Below are 20,568 nucleotides of genomic sequence, written 5' to 3' on the forward strand. Positions count from 1 at the left end.
GTGAATAAAGGCCTGGAAAGCCAAAACTCACTTGGCTCACCCCACACATACACATACACATCGAATAGAGAGATCCCAATCCAGTTGAGCATCTTTGGGATATGCTGGACAAACAAGAAGAACCCATGGAGCCCTCACCTCACAATGTATTGGACTTAAAAAATCCAAAGCTAACATGTTGGGGCATGATACCACAGCATAACTTTGGTGATCTAATTTAGTCCATGCCTCACCCAATGTGTTTTGGCAGTATAAAGGTGATCAAGACAATGGCCAATCAATTAATTAGTTTCTAATTAGTTTAGAATTCCACGGTTCAGACAGAAAAATATGCATTACAAAAATATTTTTCAACTTGATCACTTTCTATGGTATCATGCCAAACCAAAGACTTCATCTGCACTGTGAGCATTTTGAAAACTCATCCGCGTGATTACATTTTATCTTATTTTGTCTTTGATTTTCCTCTCTTGAAGCGTTCTTCGGTCTGTCTTACTGGAATGCAGCGTCAGAGAGATAATCTACGGCACGCAAGGGTTAACCGTTCTTTGTATGCTTCGGTAGCTCTCGCGGTATGGATGATTGAAGCTGAGCCTCCGCTGCAGAGACGATTCAATAACCACAAAGGCCATCCTGCTGAGGAGGCAGCAAAGTCACAGTATAGACCTTTAAATGTAAGGCAGCGTAGACGGGTAAAAAGAATCGTCGGTTGAAACACAGTGGCTGGGCTCTATTAAAAATTAAAAACCTTCCCAGAGTGGTGTTCTTAGTGTTTATGGGGGCACGTTAGTAATGCTATGAAGCCATAAAACAAAACTTTGGAGAAAAATGAGCAAAGGGCATTGGAGCTACATTATGAGAGACTTTGGCACAGCGATCCTTACTTGAAACCTCATTTAATTTTGGTTCACTTCCAAACTGTTTATGTGGGTCACTAGTTTGTGTGAGTTGAAGTCAGGTGAAGAAGGAGAGCCCCATGGGTTTTCCTTTTAGTCTAAAGAAAATGAGGTGTGGAACTTTAGTCATCAGTGTGGACTCATTGGTCTTGTCTATATTGTACGTGTCAAAACTAGCCATTTAATCTTAACAGTGTGCTTTTGGTAAAAGACGGATCTTATAAAACATCTTAATTTCATCTGGAATAAATCAAAGCTTTGAAAATTGTGTTGCTCTTGTGGCTTCAAACCCATGAAACAGTGTTCCAGTTTCAGATAATGAAGAGAAGGAAAGAAAAAGAGTAAATCAAAGTTTGATCTTTCTGTTTTCCTTCTCCCGGCAAAAATCACTTCTGTTTTATCTAAGGCCGTCGTGACTCTAAGGCATAGAAATGGAAGTATCCTTTGGCATTGGTGTGTTTGACACAGTGGGCAAAAGCAGCTTGTTAAATATTACTACTGTCCCTTTTTAATGAGCAGCAATGTCCACATAAAGAGGGAGGAAAGTCTAATTTGGCTCACATGTGAAACCACTGTTTTCCTGTCAATTGGTTTCCACCAACTAACGGCACTGCAAGTCCTATTTTGGGGCTATTTTTTGCTTAACTCACAAAGAGGCCCAATCTCGGGGAAGAAATCTTGGGGAAGGTTTTTCACAGAAAACAACACAATAAACTAAACGTATTTAATTGAGATACAAAACAGGTGATTGGAAGGAAGCCATCCATGATTAAAAACTTTTTTGTTTTGAGAACTTTTTTTTTTTCCTCTTTTAATAACAAATGATCTTTTAGCTCTTTTAAAGTTGATAATTTGGTGGCATTTACTGTGTTTTTTAATTATCGCTCCTTTTGACTGTGATCCAAGCTAAAAGCCACCTTTTCCGAAGACAGAGAAGTCTGAACTAATTGGTCTACTTTGGTCTAAAACTTATAATTTGCTAAAAAGGATTGAGTTTGAAATTATGACAGGATATCCAAGAGGTTTCACTTAAGTCACGAAGTTTAAACACTTTGGTACCAAATACTGAGAACTTGTGTGCCCACTTCTGATTTCAAAGAATTTAATAAATAAAAACGTTTACACCTTTTCTCTCACTGATGTGGCATTTATCAAATAGAAATAATCTTTGGTAATTCTAACTGACCTAAAACAGGAGAAGTTTGGTCTGATTAATCATCTGATGGTGAGAAAAAAAAAAAGTGTCTGTAAACTTCCAGTTTAAACTTGACAGTAAAGACAGTGACCAAATACTTTAACGGCCGCAAAAAAAAGGGCTGAAGGTTCCAAATGGAAAAATTAAATGGCATTCAAGTGCTGAATAAATTGATGTTGTTTTAATATAAATTATAGGATGTTATCCTCTCTGGTAATTCTGGTGATAACTCTCTCTGCAGTGTCGCTGCAGCAACATAGAGCCCATTTTGCTGTTGTCACGGTGATGGGTCGGCCATTTGTTCAGGATACGCTGATTGAGCTGTCAAAGCGTACGCATACTTACAAAGGCACACAAACTTTCTGGAGGCACACAGATGAATCATTTACCTCGTCTAACTCAAGCATGCGCATGCACAATTTATCACCATGGTATCTCCTAGAGTATAAATCGCAACCAGCCGAAGACGAGGGAAGGTCAGTCAAAGTTGCAACGAGAATTATAGAAACAAGACTCAGATGGGGCACAGTCAGGGAATTCAAGCATCAAGCTAAGAGACACTCGCGAGTGATATCAGTTTTTCTCTAACGGGACTTGTACTTGTTTTGACACTCTCATGCGGCGCCTCTTGGACACACTCCATTACACACACAATGAAAAAAAAAAAACACGTTCTTGCAAACAAACTGCAGTATGATTCTTTCATTCCCCTCCTTTCCTTCACTGACCACTAAGTAAAAGTGGCGGCATAGAGAGTGATCATGGGAGAGAGAGTACATAAAAGTCTGTGTCTTGGTGGGTTGGAAGTGGTTTGAGAGAACAGTTGGAATTTGTCTTTGTCTGATACTTATTTGTTTAGGAGAACAAAAAATTTAAAATGGATGTACTCTTAAATGGGGTCACATATGTTTTCATGGCACTGAAGGCCTATTAGGTTTATTATTCAAGTTTTTTTTTTTGTCTCTGCATGTTTGTACTGAATGTTTTTGAAGTGGTGTACAACAGATAATGTTGTTTGGTTTCTCTTTCTCTCTCTCTCTCTCTGTGTGTGTATGCTGACTGTATGTATTCTTATGGCCTGCTGCTGAATAAACTCATTAAAGAGCCAAACTCTGCTTCAAACCAACCAGAAAATTACCTCCCGAGTCTAACAGGACGACCCAAGGACAGACAAGCAGCTTCTCTGTCACATCCAGTCAGAGAACAAAGCCTAATGAAGGCTTAGTTGGTTTATCGAACACCAAGCATGTGTCGTTTTAAACACCCCACTGAATGCAACACTAAGTGTCGCTGTTTGAGGTTTTGCATGGCTTTGCGTCGTAAAGCCTGGCATTTCAAATACATTTTTACACAAAATCACGATTTAACCGACATGCAGGAAGTATTTGTTCAGTTTGATGCCATCTCAAAGTGGCTTCGTCTTTAAACTTACAGTTTGTGTTTAGACATGCAACACTGTAAGTGAACACGATTACATTCCTGCTCTGAAATTGTTTACTTTAAATAGATGTTTGAAATAAATAGCTGGTAAATGTCTTTATCAGTCAACAGCACAACTCCAGCTAATCATGTGGTATTTCACACCCAGTAGCTTCCAATTAAGTAATGTTATCCAGGGAGATGCTGCTGACAGTATCAATAACATCTATGTGACCTTCTGTTCCTCTTTCTGTTCCTCTCCCTACTTCAGTCTTCTTTTTTCTCTTCACTTCCTGAGCTCACACGCTCATTCCTTCCAGCTCTCAGCTGCATTGATGTCATTTTTAATTGTTCGTCACTGAATTCCTGCTTTGACCCTCAAATGATGCGAATTGGCTTTCTGTTTTTCACTGTGAGAGGCTCGGGCAAAGCGTCACCTAAACGCGTTAATTAGAAAGGTAATTGTGAATGCCTGGTATTGCGGTGGCTCTGTGTGCAATAGCTTTTTGCTAATGTCTCGGCTAAATCTACAGTTCTCACCGATGACAAGATCAATATGTCCTTCTTTTTTCTCTTTTCTTTTTATAGCAAAGACGTGTGGCAGTAATCTTCAGGGGCCATCGGGGACCTTTACATCTCCCAACTTTCCAATTCAATATGAGAGCAATGCCCAGTGTGTGTGGATAATTACAGCATCAAATCCAAATAAGGTAAGAACGCCATTATTTATTTTGATTTAGTATATGAAGCAATAACAATTTAGTCCAGCTTTAGCTCAATCCTTGCATATTTTGATTCCAAGAAAAACTTACCTTCTTGTTATCTTTAAGGTGAACTTGATCAGAAACTTTGATGGTCCTTCAAAGTATGTCTTTTAACTCGAGCTTGCCTTTTCATGTAGTTCTGGTTTTTCCAGTAATTGTGGATTTTTTATTTATTTTTTTTGGTAAACCATCTAACTCTGGGGAATAAAATGAAAATTTAAAGAAAGCGGGGTGAGCATCTGTATAAATAAGGGGTTATAACGCATCTTTTATGTGTGATGATTGGTCAGACACTAAACATGTCATGATCCTTTCTGTATAATTTTACCCACCACTTTCCAAAATTATTTAGGTTAACTAAAACAATTCCAAAGTTTTCTTGCGTGCCTATCTGAAACATTTTTTGAAGGTGGCACTACAGTCATTTATGCTAGCTGTGGGTTAAAGATAATATCTCCCACCAAAATTAGGTCTACATGCCTACTGGCCAAGAAAAGTGGGAGTTATACTAGAGGAATATTAACTAGCATGAGGACCAATGACTGATCAAGATCGGAACCTCCATTTAGTAGTGGAATTTAGTGATGGGTGGGTTCAGTTTTAAGCATGTTTCTTCGATTTAAGTAGGCTATGCCTTTAATAACTACCTAAAACATGATGCATTAAATTTAGTTTTAACTGAAATAAAAATCTGATCTTTTACAAAGTTAATTTAATTTTTTTTTTTTTTTTAGTAAAGGGATTCAGGGTGATGGAGCAGCAAATGCTCAAAAGATATCGGTTTCTAACTCGGTGAGATCATTTAATCCCCACAAAGGAGCAGGGATGGGTTGAACGCCAGATAGAAATCTGCCATTGGCCCTTTTCTCTCTCAGGAGATATCTGATTGGTATTCTGAGGCACATCCTTGTTTGACTCTGGCTCCCTTTGGCGACTGCACTGTCGTCAAGGGCAACACCTGCATCAGCATGATGGAGCTGTACTTACACATTCGCACAAACACTCAAAACAATGCTGTATATGAGGGAGTAGAAATACAGCTGCTTTCTTTCACCCTCACAACAAAAAAAGACACATTTTTAGGGACTTTGCTTTTTACCAGAAAAGCTCCTCTTCTCTACTTCTTTCTCCCCTCCGAAACTCCCACACACAGCGCTCTCTGTCACTGCCCAAGGCCTCTGGTTTATGGCCTACAGCAATACATTCTCTCTTGAAGGCTATGCTGTGTATGTGACTGCTGAAGGCTACGTTACTAATGCCCTCCGCACCGTTCGTGGTGTGCATGCGTGTATGTGTATGTGTGTGTGTCTGCACCTTACATACATACATAAAATTAATGTATATGTATTTTAAATGGTAATGGACATAATGACATAAAATGAAGACCAAATAATCTTCAGCTACATCAGTGCATTATATCCTACTTTACCCACACAACCGTATCAAGGACTGGTATGTGACATACTGCATCATCTCCATGTCACCCGCACCACTGAGTCCAACGCATGGCTCTTCTCACACATCATGTAGACAGCATGCCATGTGCCGTACTGAATCACACCCCATATGGAGTAAAGTTCGTCTTGAATGTCATTTCTTCGGAGCAGAAGTTTATAGAGGTCTATATTTTTGAACAGCACTATATTTAAAGGTGAATGACAACAAGTGTATGGTGGATAACACCTGAAACACAAACTACACACAAGTAATAAAAGGCATTCACTAATTAGAAACATTGCAACCATTGTGTACTAAACCAAAGTGCTTTCTAATAGAATCTTTTAGAGAGCTAGAATGCTTTTAGTTTTTTCCTCTCATTGTCTTTGCACTGCAGCTACTACTGACTTACCAGGACCCCCATTGTTACTACTTTGTTCAACCCTCTTTTGCCAGTAGGATAGCAATTATAGTCTTTTCTCTACGTTTTCCTGGATAGGCCCTCTTCCCTGCTGCGTATCCTCTTAGATCACAATATACATTTAAGAAGTTCCTTCGAAAAACTTTCTGGGGAACTTACAAAGCAAAACAACCGTCCAAACTGATTGACATTTTGGTTGTGATTAATTCCTATGATTTATGGGTTGGTCCCAGTTAGGCCATAAGATCTGACTTGGGGAGAAAGAGATGAGACTTGATTTATACTTGCCCCTCTAGAGCCAAGTCATAATTTGGAATTACCCCAATAAGACCCGAGACTTAAAAGTACTGTCCCCGTAAAAAGTTCACTTGCTCTTTTTAGACTTGAACCCATCATTTGGAATTAAAAAATGATGTGAACGTCTTGGGTTTAACAAGGAAAAGTAATTAGTGATATATTTCACCAAAATTAATCCTACTCCTGAGGTGAAAGCACACTCCATTCAGGTAATGAGAAAAGTATTGATCATTCACAGTTGCTCTTTCTATTTTTTTTTTTCTTAGAAAATAAAAACATGGTTACTAGCATTTATAACAGAACAATAGTTGTGGCTTTTGCTACAGTTGAGACTGAGATGGTCTTAGTGTGTACAACAAAATATTTGCTCACATATTAACATTCGATCACAGCTCAAATGTTTGGGCAGGACAGGAAGTCATTAGGTACGGAACCCAACAGGAGACAGAGGCATGATGTTATGGTGCAAAAAAAATAATTTAGTTTTTAGAAAGCCAGACTCATGTTGAGCAGGTGGCAGAAGACAAATACACAGTAGGAAACTGGCAGGTAAACAACAGGTAAAAGGCAAGGAACACCTGCCAAAACTGAATAGGAGTGGGGACTATCTGGCATACGTGCATTAAAAATCTGTTCTCAATTAGAACAATAATGAAAGAACGAGGAGCAGCTTAGCAGACTGGAGGGTGGTCACTTGATGTTCAGGGTGGGGAAGCCAACCAGATAAAAGTCTGAGGCTGATGAGAGGAGGACAGGGTTTTGTGCAAGTGGGATAGTATGGAGAAATCTCAACAGTTCATGTATCCAAAAGTAACTGCATTTAAAATTCTTTATGGCAAATGTATCCCGCTATTTTCTCTCCCTCTCCTTTTCTTTCATTATACGTTTTTTTCATTATCCTTTTCTCTCTTTTTCAACATGCACATCCCTCCTCCCTCTGCAGTCCCAGAGGCTCTGTCCTTAGAATTACCCAGATTCTTCATTAAAGAGCTCAGGCTGAAACCATTAAATTACTATGAAGAAAGACAGAATGCAGGCAGGAGGCAGGGTGCGAGTAAAGGGTGAAATCTGTTTTTTACTATTTTATGGGTATGTCTCTGCCCACTGCACCTATTCACACACGTCTCAGTGTCTGCTTATACCCTAAAGACAAAAAATGCAAAGTTTGGTAGCACATTCTTTCTTCTTCTTTATGTCTCGGTAGCCTTATTTCTTCTTTTCCTCTCCTCCTCTGTCGATCTATCCCTCGGCTCCTTCCTTTGCAGGTTAAGTGTTAATGGAGTTCTATAGCTCTGTGATGTTATTGCTTCATTTAGTTTTGGCAGAATGAGCCTTTAGAGCCAATTCATTCTATCCTGTTCTCGTTTAACCTTGGGGATAGTAGGACAGGGTGACCATTACTCGAATTTTCTTTTCCTTTCTCTTCTTCTCTTTTTCTTTTGTTTCTGTCTTCTGGTTGCTTCTTGTAATGTGTTCCACTACTTTCCCCTTGATTTTATGTCTTATTTTGCTTCCTCCAAATCATTTTTGAAGCATACGTGGTTCAATGTGTTAACAAAAGGCCTCACTGACGCACAAGTTCTAGATGAAGCATTTTGCATTAGTATTCATGTAAGTACTGGCTAGTACACAGTCATCCTGATCTATGCAGTGGTGTGTTTTGATAAAGGTGATTTGGCTAGCTGCCCAGGGCTTCTTTTGGTGATAGAGATGCACTGTAGCTACAAAATAAAGGAAAAAGGGAAGGAGAAAATTCTTTCACTTGGACCCCTGCCAAATTTTTCATTGCTTACTTTCATAGTGAGTCAATGAGGATTTGACACCCTTGTGTGTGTGGAGTGTAAGCTCTGAAAGAAAATGTGACTATGCACTGAGCATGGTTACTAAAGTTTGGCACTAAATTAGGGAGCTATTTCACAAGACCCATCTGAGATAAAATCAGAATAAACTATTGAGTAAGTATTAGAACAATTATTTTCTGAACACTTTTTTTAAAACATAAACTTTCTTTAAATTCACAAATGTAGATAGATTTCCCTAGAATTTGATCAAATTGGAGCACAGTGACTTGGTTAGTAGCACAAGTGCACCATGTGCAGAGGCCATATACTCATGCAGCTGTTGAGGGCTTTATGTGTATTACTTCCCAAGCCGGGACCTGCTAGCTGAATCATTAACCTTTTTAGGCCTGTGAAAACGAATTCCTGCTATGATTGTTATTCAGCAGCGTTTCAGGTGCTAACAGGTGTTTCAGGTATTAATAACATTCGCCGTTAGTCAAACGTATTAATCCCATAGTTGCATAGCAGCTGTGTCCAGCAGTGCCTTCTACCTCTGCGTCCTGCTCAGAGTTGCTATCTAGAACGAAGGAACCTGGTAGATTCAGCTCAGTAAAATAGAAGCAGCAGATGAAGCATGAAGCAGCGGTGTGTGTTAGCCATCAGTCTTCATCGCCTAAAGCCCAAGTCTCCTCACAATGACACATCTCGGCCAAAACACGATCAGTGGGAGCAGGGAGTTTGCTGTAAAGCTGTCACAGATGAACAGTTGTTCGACCATCCCTGACGATGTCCACTTTACATCGCTGGCTCTTTGAGTCGGCAGACATTTTATATATTCCTGTGGTAACAGTAATATTCAAGAAATCCCCACATTTTATAAAGGTACGAGCAGGGAGGAGCCTCGCTCGCCTCATTTTCTGCACGACAGCCAAAGTAAGTGCTTTATCACACAGAAATCCAATTCTGTTGCCTGATTGGCTTGGAGCCATACATGAAGAACAAGATGGAATACTGCAGCCAATTAGGAAGAGAGATAGCGAGTGGGTATTAGCACGGTAGAATATGACACAAACATGAAAAAAAATCTAACTGAGAAATGGGTGCATAAACACCAGCCAATTAGGACAGCGCAGACATATTGAAGTACTCATTTTTACCTACCACACAAGAAGAAAAAGAAAGTTGACTTCAGTGCAGCATTTTCAGAGACGACTGTACATGCACACAAGGATTCTGTGAAAAGTAGTTAAACCCTAGCTGAGTTTAATGCTCTGTGAAAAGTGTCAGTGAGGCATAATTATGCAATGTAAAGGATGCACGCAAGGAGAAAACTCAACAGACTCTGCTTCGTCTTCATTCAGTATGTGTGGACAAATAGCGGTGTAAATTACGGCGCCTTGGAAATATAGTCAAACCCCTTCACTTTTTCACAAATTATTTACGCTGCAGCCACAAACAATGGTGCATTGTATGTGATAGACCAACACAAAATGGTACATAGTTACAATGTCATAAATAATTATGACTAAGAAGAATGATAAATATTTTCACTTGCATAATAAACTCGTATTCTGATATCGCTAAATAAAATCTAGAGTAGCCAGTTGACTTCAGAAGTCACCCATTTGATAAAACATGTTGTATTCTTAGAATAAAACAACACTTTTGTGAGGGTTCTCAGTGTTTGTTAGAGAACCTATGAATGCAAAAAGCACTGCGAAGGCCAAACAACAAGAAATACAGATGAAGAATGAAGCTGTGGACCGACTTATAGCATCTATGAACGATGAGTCTCTAGAAGAGTTGTGTTTAATCAATCACCTGAAAAAGGAAGGGGTCTGAGACGATATAAACCTACTAAGATGTGGTCATTCACCTTACCATTCAGACTAAATTACAACTACAGCACAGCACAATCCAGCAATTTCACTTCCATGGACTATGATAAGAAAAATGTCATAAGACTCCCCATTTTGTAAAGGATAAAACGCATATGCAGAAGTGGGGGTTGTGGTCAGATGACACCAAAAGAGAAATCTTAGCCTTAGATGTAAAACACCAAACTAGTGACAGCCTGCTGGAATACTTCTTTTAGGTGTGATGGGGAAATTGGTCAGAGTAAATGGGAATATGGATGAGTCCACATGCAGGCCAATCATGGAATGAATACTGTTTGAGGGTGCCGGAGAGTTGAGGCAGAGGTGGAGGTTTACCTTTCAGCAGAACAATGACCCAAAACAGTGAGAGCTATTATGGAATGTTTTAGGGAAAAAAAGTGTTTTTGTGTTTTTGAATAGCCCAGTCAAAGTTCAGATCAAATTCCCAATGAGAATTTGGGCAAGACTTGAAAGTTGATGTCTAACTTTCAGTCAGTTTCAGCTTCTTTTTTTTTTGTTCAAAGAAGAATGGGCAAATAAGGAAGGATGGGATCATAACATAAAGATGAAATGTAGCGGCTATCTTTCATTACAATAAGATGGCTCTTGGGGACTGAATCCAAATTCACATCTTTTTGATTTTTATTTGGAAAAAGAAAGATAAAATTCTATACCGTGTTCATCCCACTTTACAATAGCAATAATACCTCTTATTTGACAATTACATAACATTTAAAAAAAATGCATTGACATTAAAGCCTGAAATGCAGCAAAATGTGAAAATGTTTGAGGTATGAATACCGTTGACGGGGACCTTGTTGTATGTTTGTTATGCAGATTTGTTTGTAATCATGAAATCTGTTTCACTCTACTTTTCACTGCCCTTAATTAATTTCTCTCTCCTTTTTGGTAATAAAAGCAGAAACTGTGTCAAGTTTAGGGCACTTCACATCAAGGGTTAGACAACAATGTGAAAACAATCCCCTGCAGTTGCCTTTTACTGAGCTCTTGCTGATTTAATAAAGTGTTGCTTAATGGATCTTAGAAGATTTCTGTTGGGTTTATTGTGTGAGTAATTTATAAGAAAGTTGTTTCAAGTAGTATTAATGAGAAGGGATTGAGAAATAAAGTCTTTGCTTTTTAAAATTCTGTATTTGGAGCAATGAAACTACAGCTACAGATATGCGGAACTGTCTGAGCTACTTAACTAAAGAAATGCACAAATGCGTGGAAATCACATTACTTTGTTGCTTTTAATGATTTGAACCACTCTTTGATCTAGCTTACACTGAATGGTGACGCAGAAGTTTAATGTTAGCCTGATTTATTCCTTCCAAAACCAATTGTGTAACACCCAGCTATGTACAGGTTTCAGCCATCTGGCCCTAAACTCTCACTCATAGATGCCTACAAATATTTGAAACCTCCAAAACTGAATCCCGTCTCACATAGCCATGGACTGAAAGTGCCTGAGCCACGAAAGAAAAAAAAAATTAAGACATTTTTAACATGTCTGCAGAGGACCATGTGAACAAGTTAAATGCCTTCTGGGGAACAATTATATGGTTTGACAAATCGTTGTCTGGCCTCAGTGACAAGACGGATGGAAACGTCAAGGACTTACTGTTCTAAGAACCACCTCGGAATCCTTCAACCTTGACTGAAATCAATAGGTAGATGGTTGAAACCTGGACATAGTGGGGTGTTCCAGCAGGACAGAGATTTCAAATACACTCCAAACTGGTTCTCGTATGGATAAAACACAGTTACCACTGTATTGCCTCAACCTCAACTCCCTTGGAAAATTTGTGGGATGTACTTAAAGGTTAGGTTGTGTTCAGAAATCCACCTGTTTGAGGTGGCGCAGTGGTTAGAGTTGGTGCCCCGTATACAGAGGCTTAGACCTCGACTCAGCCGTTTTGAGTTTGACTCCTTTTCTTGGTTCCTTTGCCGCGTGTCTTTCCCCACCTTCTCCCTTCCGCTTTCCTGTCAAGTTAATAATTGACCTTTATTATCACAAAGAAAAAAAAAAAAAGAAATCCAACTGTTTTAAACAAGAACCATAGTGAAATGTCCTCCTAAAAAATCCACCAGACACATTTTTGTGCCTGTGATCAAAGTGAGGAACATTTATATAAATATTTTTTAAAGATTTACGCATATAGATGTGTAAGCTTCCATAATGCTGACAAAATCTGAACATTTTTTTAAGTCACTGAAGTAGAAAAAGTGACTGTTAAATGCATTAATGAAAGTCAAAAATCGATTTAACTTTCAGATCCACGATAATTGGATGTAAACTTAGACCAACATGTCACAATACAACAGAATTAGAAGAAATAACTTTCTGTTCAAGACTCAGTGATTTTTCACATATCACTGTAGATGATTGCAACTCTCATAGCCGTAACGGAAAGGTCTGCTGTAAGGCGCCTGCTGCCTCTGGTGTTTTAAATCACCTGGATTTTTCAGTGGTTATTTATCAGTATCCCGTATGGGTTGTTGCGATTTCCAATCTGCCTACACTGGGCTCAGACATTTGCTAAATGACATCTGTATACACTTAGATGAGTCTTAAATTTCTTGATTCCAGACACATTATTAAAGGTCAGCTGTAGCACCGTAGCTTTCTTACATTGTTATTTCAAGATATGAACTACACGAGTAGAACACAGTGTGGTGTTGAAATAATATATTAAAAGATATTGATAGAAAGGCTGTGCAACTCCACAGAGTTTTATTTCATTCTCTGGTGCATAAAATTAAACTAAAGTCTACAATTTGCATTTTGACAAGCATAAGTCAAATACTTAGTGGCTTGTTTATGCATTTACTAATTCATCCAAAAACATTAAGTAACAAACAAGGGTAGAAGGAAAGAGTTGAAGTGGTATGGAAAACGTAATCACAATGTCTACACCTCCAAATGACACTTTTGGCTTAACTTTAAATGAATATTTTAGTTTCTGATACATTTCTTGTTATATTTAGATATGTCAATTTAAAGATGTACAAAAATATGCCACCAAACCATTTCAATAAATACTAATATCAGTACAATGCAAATTAATGTAGTTCAAAGGTTAAACTTGTACTAAATATGAAGTCATGACACCACACAGATTGACATACTTTAAACACTTAGTTCTAAAATGCTTGATACGTTTCAGAAAGCTTAATCATTACTCAAGACCAATAGAAAATGATATATCATTTTGAAGTTTTTGGTTTATGTAATGGACTATATAAGTAGTAGTTAGATTGTCATCCATCAGACACTCAGTTAGCCAGGGAGGGCAAGTCATAAAAGACAATTTCTCAAATGCTAGCTTTATGTTTCTTGGTAAGTAGAGTGGAAGAGAAAATTTGGTAGAAAAAATGTGCACAAGCAACAAGTATAGTCACAGACGTGGAGAAATGGTATAGCAAATTTTAAAAGTTGAGGGTTCACATCTGTGTGGCTGTCATTCATAGCCACCACACACAGATGTATTCAGATTATGGGCCAAAACTGTTACATTCCTTGCATGAAGCAACATCAGAAGCTTTTTTACCTGAGATAATAAGGCAAAATACTCTACTGCAGTCTGGAGGAAAAGTGGAGCCTTCAACAACCTGCTAGAAGTTCAATGTGAAGTTTCCACATTTAGAGGCTTTTCAGAGAGCTATATGCCTTCTGCTGGTGTTGGGTCACCATGTTCTCTCAAGTCCAAGTTCTAGACGCAGCCATCCGTGGAAGTTTTCGAGGATGTCCTGTTTCCTTCCACTGACAAACTGGAGAAGCTTAATTCCCTTTCCAGCAGAACCTGTCACCTGCCCACACCTCAAAAAGCACCAGTACTTGCTTCAATGACCATGTTGCCACTGTTCTTCATTATCGTTCAAACTCTCCTGACCCAAACCCCATAGAGTGTCTAAGAAGTATTGTTAAGACATATATGTTAGAAACTAAAGCCAACATGCTGCCAAGCTGAAGGTACCAGCATGTTGTCTAGATAATGTTTGTCACTAAGGTTTTTGTAGAGTCTGACCTGTGGATTTATCACTTCTTTAGGTGGAAAGCTCTTGAGATGAAACATTTCATTCTGATCTTCATCCTTGCTCAACGATCAGGTTTCCTTTGATTTGTCTTCTTAACCTCTATGTAGAGATGACCTGCTTATGCTTGGTGGGGCTACATTTGTTGTAAGTTCATAATGTAGATCTACTGTCCTATGAAGGCAAAATCTGCTGAGATCAAATAGAGAACTGACTAAGGAAGTAAAAACAGGAAAACGGAAACCAATCAGGCAACCTTTCCAAAACTAAGCAACGTAAATTAGCACATATTGGAGAGTGCACTGTTTTTGTTGTTGTTGTTGTTTTTGTTTTTGTGCTTATTTTTTATCTTTTTTTTTTTTTAAATAGAGCAGCTTCAGTGGTACATTACGCTCAAATGAACAGAAAAGTGCTAGGACACAATCTAAGGAAGATAATTAGCATTTGGATTACAAATAGAGAAATAAAAGGACACTGAAATGCTTGTGAAAAATAAATTCAGTGCTCAGTGTTAGCATTACAGAAAAAAAAAAAAAAACCTGTATGATTTTTTTTTTTTAGATATTTTTGAAGTCCACCCTCAGAATATTGAATCAGGAAATCTGAAATAAGGCAAAAGGAAGGAGGTGGTAAAGTGCAGTTTTAATCTTCCCCGAGGCCCAGGTCAAAATTCAAGTTTGAAATATTCTCAACCTCTACTCTCAGAGCATCAAAGATGTTCTCATTATTCCCCCACATTGCTCTTTTCCTCTGTTCTCCACATTTCCATCTGCCTCCATCTTCTTCGTTTCCCTCCGTCAAATCTCTCACCATTCTCTCTTCTCTACTGCCAAATGTGTTTCTCTCTGGTCTTAGATGAAACTGAAAGTGTGGTTTAATAATTTCTGATCAGACTTTTGAGCTGTGTGCCGTTTCTCACAGCTCTGACAGCTGAACGTAGGTGCTCCTCTTCGATCTTTATCAAGAAATTCACATGACTCATCTTTGGGCATTTGAGAGAGATGCACTTTATATGACAGTAGGAAAACAAACTTTGTATTCAGATTAGCATGGGTTTCATCAAACCCATGTTGACCTGTGTCATTAGAAAAAGAATATGAGCAAAGTTTTCCCTGGTACATTGACAGTGTAGTTTAAATGAATATGTTTTAGTCAGATGGGTTTTTGTGTTTCATACTGACCAAAGTCCTGGACCTGATTTTACAAGCAGATGAAACACTGCTTATTTATCATGTTTATTTGAGAATGGGTGAATGTCACTTTTGCAAAAGTGCATTGAATGGTCAACAAAATAATAATAATTAAAAAAAATCACTGTAAAGAAGTCTTTATTTCATTTATTTCTTTCAACTGAAATTTGAATGCATTAATTTTTTGTGTTAGGTGATCCAAATCAACTTTGAGGAGTTTGACCTGGAGATAGCCTATGACACTCTGACTATCGGAGACGGAGGAGAGGTGGGAGATCCTACAACTATACTTCAGGTGTAAGTATTATGTTATCCTCCTAATATGATTTCATTTTCTGGCTTAATGCCATTCATTTCACTTTTTGTGTTTTTTTTTTTTAAAGTAGAACTTAAGAAATATGGAGTGGAAGAATATAGTATAGCACAAAAGCATCAACACAACAATATGAATGTGCTATATGGTAACTGTTGCCTTCAAATGTAATTTTTTTTTTACAGCAAAAATTATTTTTCACATGATCACAGATCAGACAAAAACATATTATGTGTAGTTATGTTTTTTTATTTTTCTAACATTATTTTTCATTTTAGAACTTGATTTTAATTTCAATCACTTAAGCTGCTCAGATTTTTGGCAACTTGATTCATGGAACATGTATAATTATTTTTTCTGTTTTTTAAATATTATTCATGAATGCATAAAAAAGCAACTCAGTTTTGACTGTTCAATGACGTTGGAGAAGTTTTAAAATTGTACATCTTTATTTAGTTGGTTTCAAGCAGCATTGTATGTTCAATCAAAAATATTCAAACGTGTTAAAGCGTTATTCAAAGCTTTGAGTTCCAGTTTAGTATGTTCAAGCTATTTATTCACACTCCAAAGATCACTTGAGAAACTGATTGCAGTGATGAAAATTGTACTTTTTATAATGGTAATTACGATGACAGCAATTTAATAGTGATGCATTTTGTGCTCCAGCTTATCAGGCAGCTTTGTGCCTGACCTGATTGTCAGCATGACCCACCAGATGTGGCTCCACCTCCAGTCAGATGAGAGTGTTGGATCTATAGGATTTAAGATCAACTACAAAGGTAAGGAATGAACATGGATTTGTGTGAGTGTTTGTTTTGCTGTTGTTTCTTTCTGCGTACCAACATGGTCTGTTTTTGAACTAGACATCATGCTAGGTTCATTCTGATCTAGATGTGCTCCAATCCAGATTTTTGGGGTTCAGATATTGATCTCTGCATCAAAATTTGAAGAGATCAGACAGATTTAAGTTTAAAGTAATCTTTTAACCTTGAACATTGGAGCTCATCTTCAAAGATAAATCATTAAATTCAGTGGAAACATATAAAGTCTGCTCAACTGATTTGTCCTTGATCGTTGACAAAGGCATAAATAATTTTCAATAAAAAACAGATGCATGTTTTTTGACTCCTTAAACAATTTTTTTTTTGTTTTTGTTTTGTTTTTTCCTTTTTTTCTTTGAGAGATACCCGTCACATTTGCTGTCAGAAGCAAACTTGTTGAGTGAATGGAATACATTTTCTAAATCCAAATCTGCCAGTGTATGAGTAAGTTCAGGCTTACCTGCCAGTATGAATGCGATTCTGAAATCTCTGTCTGTTTGCAATCAATTTGTGATCTCATTTCTTGTTTGACCTGAAAGGTGAAACCGCTGGGTTCAGTTTAACACAAAATATGTTTTGTGTTTTGATGCCTAGATAAATTATTTCTTGCTGAATTTCCATTGAATGAGAGCTGTGACCTGTTTTGATCAGACAGTCGAAGTGAGGTTTTGGTTTGTTGGATGACGTGGATTTAAAAATAAAAAATAAAAAAATAAAGGCTTTCGTCGCTACCTGAGCTTTTATCTTAACATCAGCTGGGAACAAAGTATTTGTCCTCAATGTCAACTTGTCTTTTAAAGTACTAAAAATATTAACCTTTTCTGAATCTCTTGTTTGATAGATGGGTCGTTTATTTGATCACATTCCATGAAACATGGGAAAGAGCTCTGCTGCACAAAAAAAAAAAAAAAAAAACTTTGCTTCATTTAGATATCATCTGTGGATTTACACATGCAGACAAAAATTATTGGTACTCCTCTGATAATGACCAAAAAGCCTACAATGATAGATAGATAGATAGATAGATAGATAGATAGATAGATAGATAGATAGATAGATGATTCATTTATCTTAAGTAATATTTCATATATCCAAGTAGCCCATAAATCATCAGCATTAAAGAAAATAAAAACCCTATGTGCACTCATCCATTCTGACATTTTCTAAGTATCATGTAAGAACACACAACCTACTGACATTCAATGTTCAAATAGTCAAAGAAAAAAAGAGCAAGAAATCCTCCATTATCCAGTTACTTAGTCCAACTGCTTGGTTGATCGATTTGAGTTCAGTTGGGCGTACTAGACAAAGAAACCCCTCAGCCGTCATCTCTGAGGCAGTAACTGCAATCAATTCAAAAGTAATGTCTGATTTTCAACAGTTAATTTTCAGTAGCACTAACAATTTTGTCAACATCTTTATGTCTTAAAAAGGAAACGACTCAGTCATAATCGCTTTCAAACTAAATTTTACAAAGTACCGTCAGATACAGTTCTTCTCTTTTACCATTGTTGCGACTCCAGATGGTGTCCAAGAGATGGTGATGATAGAGTTCATTAACAAATGTGACTTTAGCCTCCTGAAAGAAACAAAAAAACAGGTTAACACCTCTAATTGGAATAAAATTGTGACCAAAAATACCTCAACAAGATAAATGAGATCACAAAACCAAACAAATGCCTTCTCTGAACAAAAGGGACAACCGTCTATAAGTCCTGACCTACTCAAAAGCAGAAGAACAGTCACCCACCTCTCAAAGAAGCAAACACAGAAAAAAAACACCATCTTTCTCAGTGGAGTGAAAAACATAACACACTCCTTTCTGGCCATGAACAACCTCCCCATCCCCACCTCCACCCCGTCATGCACACACCCTAAGCTAAAATCAGATCATGCATGATTACAAGAAAATATTCCTAATATTATTAAAATAAGGATTACGTTGATGCGTTTTTTTGTCCCGTTAAACAAGCATATAATGCGATAAATAAATACGAAAGGACCAATCTTCTTTTTGTTTATGCAGTGCCGCACATAACTTTTAGTACACCTTGAAAAATATTCACTTCCTCACTTTGCAGCTGCAAGTGTTTCTGTGACATTTTAAGTTAGACAATACAACAGTTCACTCAGAGGTTGTTTTTTGTTTTTTTTTTGTTTTTTTTTCCTCCTGTCAGTTTCCCCGTTACTTTTTGAACGGTTATAAAATAATTATTTGCAAACTGGGTTAAACAACAACATGTGCAATTAAAATTCTAATTGCAATTTCTTCACAGTGTCTCCATTATATGACTGTTAGTCGCAGAGCAGGCATTGGCTTACTCTCATCTCTAAAATTAACAGAAAATGTTAAAATTTCTCACACAAACTCAGACGGTGTGAAGTGGGAAAAAATAAAAAAATCGAGTTCTTCCTGAATCACTCAGGAATTGTGGGTGTCCATTCTAAATGCAAAAATATTTCTCCAACCGTTTCGTCCCACACAAATTATTTAAAAGTGATCCCCTTAATTGATATTCACCCACACAGAATCGTGTCGCGGCAGGCAGTGGGGGGGGAGAGCAAGGAAGCTTTCAAATTGAGGAGGAGGAATTGTCAAGTCAGAGAGCTGGTGAGACAAATGCCTGGTGTTGGCAGCTGGAATTCTCTCAAACTCCTGCTGTCTGCGCATCAAAATGAAGCTGGAAAACATCTACGTTCAGCTTGATGCCTGTGTTAAAATTCAGTAGTTTCCTGAAAAGAATAAAATTGAAATGTAGAACTAAAAGTTGGCACGTATATTACTCTGCCAGCATTGTCTCATATAATCTGCACGTTCTGCCGTGCCGCAAGAGGCAAAGAGAGTGATGAGAAATACTTCTAGTACATCTTTAATGCTGAGGTTTGAACATTAGAAATTGGTTTTTTGTGTGTCTGAAACTGTGCAGCAGTGGCGCAGTTGGTAGAGCTGTTGCCTTGCAGCAANAGATCCTACAACTATACTTCAGGTGTAAGTATTATGTTATCCTCCTAATATGATTTCATTTTCTTGGCTCAATGCCATTCATTTCACTTTTTGTGCTTTTTTAAAAAAGTAGAACTTAAGAAATATGGAATGGAGGAATTATAGTATAGTCTGAAAGCATCAATACAGCTTTGGTCTTTGACTCGAACAATACAATATGGTAACTGTTTTTTTTTTTGTTGTTTTTTTTCAAGTTTATTTGATAGCGACAGACACACATTGACATAGACGAACTGAATAAAACAGCAGTCCCATGTTTGCATCACGGTGCAATAGCAACAGCTAATTCGCAGCACTTGTCCCTAGATGGGCTTTTAAAAAGTAACTCTAAAAACTGAAATGATAATCAGTTAAAATAGCACAACATAATATATACAAACAGCGAAATGTAAAACATCAAAAATGGGTACAGTTCTGTTTTTGACATAACCAGAGATTTGTTTGATTTTTGAACGTACTAAAACTGGTTACAGACTTTAAATAAACAGGAAGTGAGTTCCAAACTGCAGATCCTCTCACAGACAGAGCACTTTGAGCAAAGGTGGTTCTTCGAAAGGGAACCTTACAATTTCCATCCAAAGCTGCTCTGGTAGATCTCCTGTTGCCCTGCAGTCTCTGTATACAATCGCTTAATAGTGTTGGTGCAAGTCCATTTAAACACTTAAAAATCAATTTTAAAACATAATTTAGAAAATTTGTAAAATCCAAAATGCCAAATTTAACCAAAATGTGACAGTGGTGGACAGTGGTTGCCTGCAAATGTAAATTTTTTTTACAGCAAAAATTATTTTTAAGAGACTTGACCTTTTTATATCACTTCACATGATCACAGATCAGACAAAAACATATGTGGAGTTATGTTTTTTTTTTTTTCTAACTTTATTTTTCATTTTAGATCTTAATTTTAATTTTAATCACTTAAGCTGCTCCGATTTTTGGCTACTTGATTCATGGAACATGTATGGTTATTTTTTTCTTCTTTTTTTAAGATTATTCATAAATGCATAAAAAACAACTCGATTTTGACTGTTCAATGACGTTGGAGAAGTTTTAAAATTGTACATCTTTATTTAGTTGGTTTCAAGCAGCATTGTATGTTCAATCAAAAATACTCA

General features: G+C 37.4%; 1 protein-coding gene across 1 annotated transcript in view; it reads left to right on the forward strand.

Annotated features, from left to right (window-relative positions):
• Positions 1–20,568, forward strand: part of LOC103151595 (CUB and sushi domain-containing protein 3-like) — a 272,095-nt gene that overhangs the window by 129,673 nt on the left and 121,854 nt on the right. The window contains exons 8-10 of the mRNA XM_007571755.2: positions 4,099–4,220; positions 15,509–15,612; positions 16,295–16,407. Of these exons, the coding sequence (XP_007571817.1) occupies positions 4,099–4,220; positions 15,509–15,612; positions 16,295–16,407 (339 nt within the window). The remainder of the gene's footprint in view (positions 1–4,098; positions 4,221–15,508; positions 15,613–16,294; positions 16,408–20,568) is intronic.

The sequence above is a fragment of the Poecilia formosa genome, unplaced genomic scaffold (genome assembly GCF_000485575.1).
Source record: "Poecilia formosa unplaced genomic scaffold, Poecilia_formosa-5.1.2 Scaffold286, whole genome shotgun sequence".
NCBI classification, from domain to species: domain Eukaryota; kingdom Metazoa; phylum Chordata; class Actinopteri; order Cyprinodontiformes; family Poeciliidae; genus Poecilia; species Poecilia formosa.